This window comes from Propithecus coquereli, unplaced genomic scaffold (assembly GCF_000956105.1).
Source record: "Propithecus coquereli isolate 6110/MARCELLA unplaced genomic scaffold, Pcoq_1.0 Scaffold77, whole genome shotgun sequence".
In the NCBI taxonomy this organism is placed as follows: Eukaryota; Metazoa; Chordata; class Mammalia; order Primates; family Indriidae; genus Propithecus; species Propithecus coquereli.
Window position 1 is genome coordinate 1,540,495 of NW_012153840.1, and position 7,505 is coordinate 1,547,999.

At 49.3% G+C, this 7,505-nt stretch overlaps 1 protein-coding gene across 1 annotated transcript in view; it reads left to right on the plus strand.

The window, feature by feature from the left end:
* The window catches only part of ZBTB17 (zinc finger and BTB domain containing 17), a 29,952-nt gene continuing 22,447 nt past the window's right edge, over positions 1-7,505 (plus strand). The window contains 1 exon segment of the mRNA XM_012662574.1: positions 1-134. Coding sequence (XP_012518028.1) covers positions 128-134 — 7 coding nt within the window. The 5' untranslated portion in view covers positions 1-127.

The window sequence follows — 7,505 nt, forward strand, 5'->3', positions numbered from 1 at the left end:
AGCCGGGAAGCCAGCGAGGTCGGTTCCGCCCGACTCTAACATGGCGGCGCCCTTTGTCTGCTCTGGAGTGCCGTCCCCGGCCTTCTCGCGGCCGTGATGCACCTCCCTCTGCGGTGGGGTCCGGGACATGGCAGGTGAGGATCAGCAAGTGTCCGGGGCTGGGGGAGTCCCAGGAGCCGGGACGCAGGTGGCGGAGGATGGGGCGCGGCGGGACGCTGAGGACGGTTGTGTGGGGGAGGGGAGGGAAGTGGAATGGGACGCGAACCCAGGCTGAGGGGACACCACAGGGCAGAAGTCTGTGGGGCAGCTGGGCTGGGGGCGCCTCCGGGCGAGAGGGCGAGGAGTGGGCGGCAGGAGCGCCTGCGTCGGCGAGGCAGCTCGAGTCGCCTCCGGGGCTGGGTGACATCCCAGCTGGTAGCATCTCCGCCCCCGCCGCCCGGCTGTCACCGCCCCTTGACCCCGCGCACCGCGGCGGGTGGGCGTTCTGCTGCCGTGAGGGAGCGAAGTGCCGGGGCCGCTCACGTCAGCCGGCCCGGGCGGGAGGGCACAGGTCTACCAGGGCTCAGGAGGTGCTGGCAGAGTGGGAGGCCAGCACTGGCCCTCCAGAAAATTATTTCATTCATTCATTCGTTCTGCAGACGGTGGTTCAGCGCCCAGTAGGTTCTGAGGCTAGAGCAATGATCCAGGTGGACTCGGTCCTGCAGTAGTGCTTAGGAGTGTGGCTGAACCATGAAGCCAGGCGGCGAGGTTCGAATCCCCACTCTCTGCTGTGTGCTTAGGCACTTTTGGCTCTTTCTCTCTGCCTTGGTTTCCTCATCCTTAAAGCACGCATAATAAAATCTGCCTTCTAAGATCGTTACAAATGTTAAATGAGGTAATAGGTGTAAAGTGCTTAGAACAATTGCTGACACAAAGTAAATGCTGTTTAAGTCTTTGCTGCTGCTGTTATTCGAATCCCCGTAATCACCCAGAGCTCAGAGACTCATGTGGGAGACATACAGATAAATAAGCAATTCTGATAGTGCTGTGATGGAAGAAATGCCCTCCTTGCTCCAGGAGCACAGAGTAGAGGCACTTCACTCAGTCAGGGTGAATCCAGGGAGGTTCTGCCCCCAGAAAGCTGACACCTAAAGGAAGCTTAGGGGAGTGAGGCAGGAGAAGGGGAGTATTCTCAGTTGAAGGAGTAGTTTGTGAGAAAGCTCAAGTCTGGGGGGTGGTGGGAGGAGAGATATAAAGGCTAAAGAAACAGGCTGTAGTTTGGTCTTAGGGGACCTTGTAAACCTATTTAAGAACTTTACATTTTAGGTTAATGGGAAGCCATTTAAGAATCAGATCTGTGAATTAGAAAGATCACTGTGGCTACGTGAAGAATGTATCAAAGGGACTGAGCCTGGAGGCCAATTAAGGGGCTGCTAGAATAATCCAGATGAGAACTGAGGGTGGCCTTGAGTTAGGTTAGAGGCAGAGGGTGGGGAGAGATGGTTGTGGAGGTAGAATTGACAGAACTTGGTGATTAAGTTGATGAGGGAGTTAGGGGCAGGGAGGAGTCAAGATTACCCCAATTTTTGACTGATGGATGTTGATGCTGTTCATTGTTATAGGGAACAGGACAGGGAGCAGGTTTGAGGGAGGAGTTTTGAACATGTTGGAGTTAGATGCCTATAAAACTGCGGTCCCCAACCCCTGGGCCTCAGTCTGGTAGTGGGGGTACTGCTCCCCACTGCTGGCATCACTGCCTGAACTCCGCCCCCCCACTCCACCCCTACCTATCCCCCATCCAAAATTGTCTTCCATGAAACCTGATGCCAAAAAGGTTGGGGACCGCTGCTGTAAAACATTCAAGTGCAGCTATCCAGTGGTGATCTAGTAGCTGTCATCCATCAAAGGTCATTGCAGTCACAGGTGGGGATGTGCTCACCTCAGGTGAGGGTATGCAGTGAGAAGCAAAGTGCCCAGGCCATCCCAGAGGAATGCTGCAGTAATACTTGGGCACATGTCTCATCGCTTTTTACTTATCAATGTCATCCTCCGTCTTGCATTAAGCAGGAGTTCCTGAGTGTCGAGACTGGAACCAGGTTTATTCATCCCGGTATCCCAGCTCCAGCACATTGTCCAGCATGTGGCAGGCCAGTAATCCAGTTTGACATTTACTGAGCACTTACTTTGTGCCAGGCTCTTCTAAGCATACTGTGTTTGCTCGGGATGGATGGAGGGATGAAAGGGCAGCTCCTAGGGAGCACCCTTGAGGTTCTTATCAGATTTTCCACTTGGGTGTCTTTGATTAAGGTAATGAGCTAGAGTAGGGGCATCAGGCTGGAGTTCAGGCAGACAAACTGTCAGAAAAAGGTAGCTTGGGCTATTCAGAAGTCTGGGATGTGTCTGTAATACTCAAGGATGAAATGAACCAGATCAGTTTTTCCTCCTCCTCTAGGCTCAATGTGATTCAAATCACCTGTTGAAGATAGCGTTTTCTTTAAAATTATACAGTAATGACAAAAATCCCAGTTACAGTTTGGTTGGGAAATTGTTGATATTACTATTATTGTTTTACCAACAGAGACCAGAATAGATTCATCACTGGATAATGCTCACATCTTGTTTTAATTAGATATACCCTAAAGTGCTCCAGCAAAGCAATCCCAAAATACAGTGGCTGAAACAGAAGTTTATTCCTTGCTCCTTAACATTCTGAAAGTATGCAGCCCACAGCTGGTAGAGCAGCTTGCTCTGTTGTGGTTGGTCATCTGAAAGCAGGGTTCCTTTGTTCATGTGGCTCTCCTTGCTCAAATCTAGGCTTCCGTCTTGTGGTCCAAGCTGGCTGGCTGCTCTAGCTCCTACCATCACGTATGAACTCCAACTGGCAAAAAGAGAAAGAGAGCAGGGAGCACATGTGCATTTCTTTTAAGGTTCTAATGTTTAAAGAAACACATTTTTGTACAACATGGTCCCCAAACATAAGCCAGCTACTACACATGGTGTATAAAAAGCAAAGAACAAACCGTGGCTGTTCCGGTGCTGGAGGAAAAGTTGGACGAGAGAATCCTCTGTCTTCGGCGTGACTGGATTACTGACTTGGGGCGTGATCCCAGCCTGAGGGGAAGTCCACTGAACTTGGGAAAAAGGCCGAGTGTGCTCCCCGGGCTGTCTTCCCAAGGCAGGCTGCTCTGGCTGTGGGTGGGTTTATGGTGTTTGGGCCCGGGGAGTCCAGATACGTTCATGCATCCAGTGTTTTCTGTGCCCAGTGTATCAGACACTGTGTTAGGTGCTGGGGACAGGGACGTGTGTAAGACTGGATCCCGGGAGCAAGGTGCGGCTGGTGGCATGGATACTCACAGCGCAGTGTAAGAAATACCGCAGGTCTGGGCAAGAGCGTGTGGTCTCAGAGGGAGGGCTGACTGATGCTGGAAGGCTTTACTGAGGTGGGGAAGACCGTGAACGGCACGGTTTGGATTGATAACTATGAAGTTCCCCTCAGATAGATAGAGGCAGCGAGGACCCTGGAGTCAAGTGTGAGTCCTTGCTCCCTTGTTTAGTGGCTCTGTGTCCTGAGGGACAGTTACTTCATCACCGAGCCTCAGTTTCCCCATCTGTAATATAGGGATAATAGCATCTACCTTGAGGAATTGTTTAGAGAATTACATGAGGTCAGGCAGGTAATTCACAGGATCTGCTGTGTCGTGGGCACTTATTAAATGTTACTTACTTCCTGCTGCAAGGTACAGGGTGGTTCGGAGCCAAAGAGGCCAGTTAAAATTGCAGTCAAAGAAGGCCTGGACATTTGGGGCAGCCAGGTTGCCATCCTTCGGAGGCAGGGGTCAGCCAGCTTGTACCTGGAGAGTCAGGGACTGCTCTGTGCCCTCCCTGTTTCCTCAGGAGTTCCCCCAAGCTTTCTCAGTAAAGTCATTTAACTTTGGGTTCTCAGAGACCATGCCCTGAGAGAAGCGCATGCTTTGGTGAGGGGTCTTTTGAGGAGGAGAGAATTCTCTCAGTCTGTTTAATTCCTTCAAGTTTAAATGCTTCTGGGAAGTGTTTTCTGAGCCCTACCCAGCCCCCCAGCCCAGCTGAGTTTGGAGCCCCTCCTCTTAGCATCCTTCTCTGATCTGTGATTTTCTGAGACAGGGTCTCACTCTGTCACCCCAGCTAGAGTGCAGTGGCATGATCACAGCCCACTGCACCCTCAGACTCCTGGGCTCAAGCGATCCTCCTGCCTCAGCCTCCCGAGTAGCTGGGACTACAGACATGTGCCACCACACCTGGCTAATTTTTCTATGTTTTGTAGGGATGGGGTCTTACTCTTGCTCAGCTGGTCTTGAACTCTTGATCTTAAGCAGTCCTCCCGCCTTGGCCTCCCAGAATGCTAGGATTACAGGCATGAGCCACTGCACCCAGCCTCTGATCTCTATTAATGCATTTTCACCTCAATTATAGTTGAAGTTTTCCTTGCCTGTTTCCCTGTTAGACCATCAGCATCGTGGATGCAGGGCAGGGTCTTATTTATCCTGGTATTCCTACTGTGTAGCTCACTTCCTGGCACACATCTGGTGCTCAGTAGATGTTGGATGGGTGGCTGATCAGCCTTGACTGGCTGAAGAGGAACTGGCAGTTGGGGCTGGAGAGAACTCCAGTGTGACAAGGCACTGAGCATGCTGACAGTTTGTTGGGTTTCTGGCTGTAATATGTAGACATGGTGAACTCTGACCTAAACTATGAGGGTTTTGGTCAGAAAATGGTTTCTCTGTCTTTTTGTCTTGTTCCAGTATAGCATTAGTGACATTTGGGGCTGGACGAGTCTTCAGTCTTCGTTGTGGAGGGTTGTCCTGTAGCATCCCTGATCTTTACCCATAGATGCCTGCAGTCCAGCTGAGATAACCAAAAATGTCTCCATACATAGCCAAATGCCTCCTGAGGCAAAATTATCCCAAGTTACGAACCTCTGCAAAATAGGGTAGCAGTTAGAAACATGAACTAAGCCAGAGATAGCTGGGCTGATGTCTGGTTCTTAGACTTACTAGCCATAAGGCATGTGGTATTAGTCTTTGGGCAAAGTACTTGACCTCTCTAAGCCTCAGTTTCCTCAGTTGTAAAATGGGGATAATGGTTACCTAGCATATAACTTTATTGGGTGGAATTATTAATGAGGTAATGCACGTAAAGTGCTTAGTCAAGTCCCTGACTCCATAATTGCCAATTAGTATTACTATATGCTAATTAGGAGAAGAGGACCCTTGAGAAAGTTGAGAAAGAATATGTGCAGAGTTGAGGAAGAAAACAGTGTTTGCAATAGGAACACATATACAAGGTAGAAAAATCATTTTGTCCTGTTCTGACCTTAGTTATTTCTTTTCTTCTGCTGGGTTTGAGGTTGGTTTGCTCTTCCTTTTCCAATTCCTTGAGATAATTCATTAGATTGTTGATTTGCAATCTTTTTGTCTTTTTTTAGACAGAGTCTCACTCTGTTGCCTGGGCTAGAGTGCCATGGCGTCATCCTACCTCACAGCAACCTCAAACTCCTGGCTCAAGCGATCCTTCTGCCTCAGCCTCCCAAGTAGCTGGGACTACAGGCATGCGCCACCATGCCTGGCTAATTTTTTCTATATATTTTTAGTTGTCCGATTAATTTCTTTGTATTTTTAGTAGAGACGGGAGTCTCACTCTTGCTCAGGCTGGTTTCGAACTGCTGAGCTCAAACAATCCTCCCGCCTCGGCCTCCCAGAGTGCTAGGATTACAGGTGTGAGCCACCGCGCCCAGCCTCTTTTTGTCTTCTGGATGTGGGCATTTATGGCTACGAATTTTCCTCTTATGATTCTTTTGCCGAATCCCACAGATTTTGATAACTTGTTTCCCCTTTGTCATTCAGTTTGAAGAATCTTTTGATTTCCATCTTAATTTCCTTACAAAGTAGAAAAATCACAAGGTTCTAAAGGATGTACTGTGGCAAATAATTCCTTCCCCTCCTCCCAGATGACTCAGTAGTATCTGTGTGCCCTCCCAGAGCCGTTCTGTGCATGCGTGTGTGGTCCGTATAGACAGGGAAGACCATTTTTTAAGAAAGTCAAATGGCTTGAGTTTGCAGATACACAAATGTGCACAGGCCTTCCAAGTGCTTGGCCTGGGCACTGTTTTGAACAATGAAAGGGCCACTCTGTGGGTAGAGCTTCAGAGTTCTGTTTACCTGGACAAAGACTAGGTGGCCTATTCTTTCTTGTCCTAGAATTCCTCGATGGATGGTGCCTGTGTGGGTGGCACGCAGATATGCAGATGTGGTGTCTGGCAGGGTGACACATTGTTGGATACTGGACATTACAACACGGAGGGACCCCAACCACAGTGAAAACAAAACACTCCAAATATGTTTTGTGCTCAAAGCATATTGTCCTGGAGATCATAATCTACTTCTTTTGCTGGCCCCAATTTTTAAATGATTGAAATAACAGAGGTCTCAGAGTAAGCGTATGGCATGATGTGATTCAGCACTTGCTGAGTATGTGCGTGGAGTGTCAGCATGTGTGCCTGGCACTTGGAGCTCCTCGTGGACATCAGTAGCTTGATAGTCCCAGGGCGAATTAAGGTTGACCTCAATCATGTAATCAGCACAGGTACATGTAGAAAACCAAGGCTTAGACTCTTGGATTCACATGTGCTTGTTATAAATTGGAAAGAGATGGTTCTTAGGGCTTGGGCTTCAAAGGAAGGAAGCAAGCAAAGGTCATGGTTAGATTTGAGAGTTGCTCACTCATGTCTAAACAGCAGTGTGGACAGAGGCTCAGAGGTGGGAATTCCAGCTGAGAGTGCAGAGCAGGCCAGAAGCAGGAGGGGTGGGTTCATTGTAACATCAAAACGTCCTCAGCTTCTGGTCTTAAAAGGTCTGGCAGTAGAATCTGTTCTCCACCCCTCTGCCACCCCAGCACCACTTCCTATCCTGGAACTATTAATCTAAGCAGTCACCTTCCTGTCCGGTTTGAAAGGCTCTACTCTGGTTTTGCCGACCTGCCCCGTGGGAAGCTGTATCTCTATAGCTCAGAAGCCATGGCTCAGAGTGAAGTACTTCTCATTTCAGTAGTCTCGGGGCCACTGGGCCTCTCTCAGGGATTTCCCCCCACCCCCATCTGCCGTGGTTACTGTAGCACAGTCAACTGCCCAAGGCAAGCTAATGCTTCACAACTTTGTTTAAAGTAAGAAAGAACATTGTTTGATTTTGTAAGTTGTTTTTGTTAACTATCAAGTAGATACAAAAGAACATGTTCGGTATAAAGAATGAGGATCCAGGGCTGGTCAGGCTGGGCAGGTGGCTCACGCCTTCCCAGCACTCTGGGAGGCCAAGGTGGGAGGATCACTTGAGCTCAGGAGTTGGAGACCAGCCTGAGCAAGAGCGAGACCCTGTCTCTACTAAAAATAGAAAAATTAGCTGGGAGTTGTGGTACAAACCTGTAGTCCCAGCTACTCGGGAGGCTGAGGCAGGAGTATCGCTTGAGCCCAGGAGTTTGAAGTTGCTGTGAGCTATGAT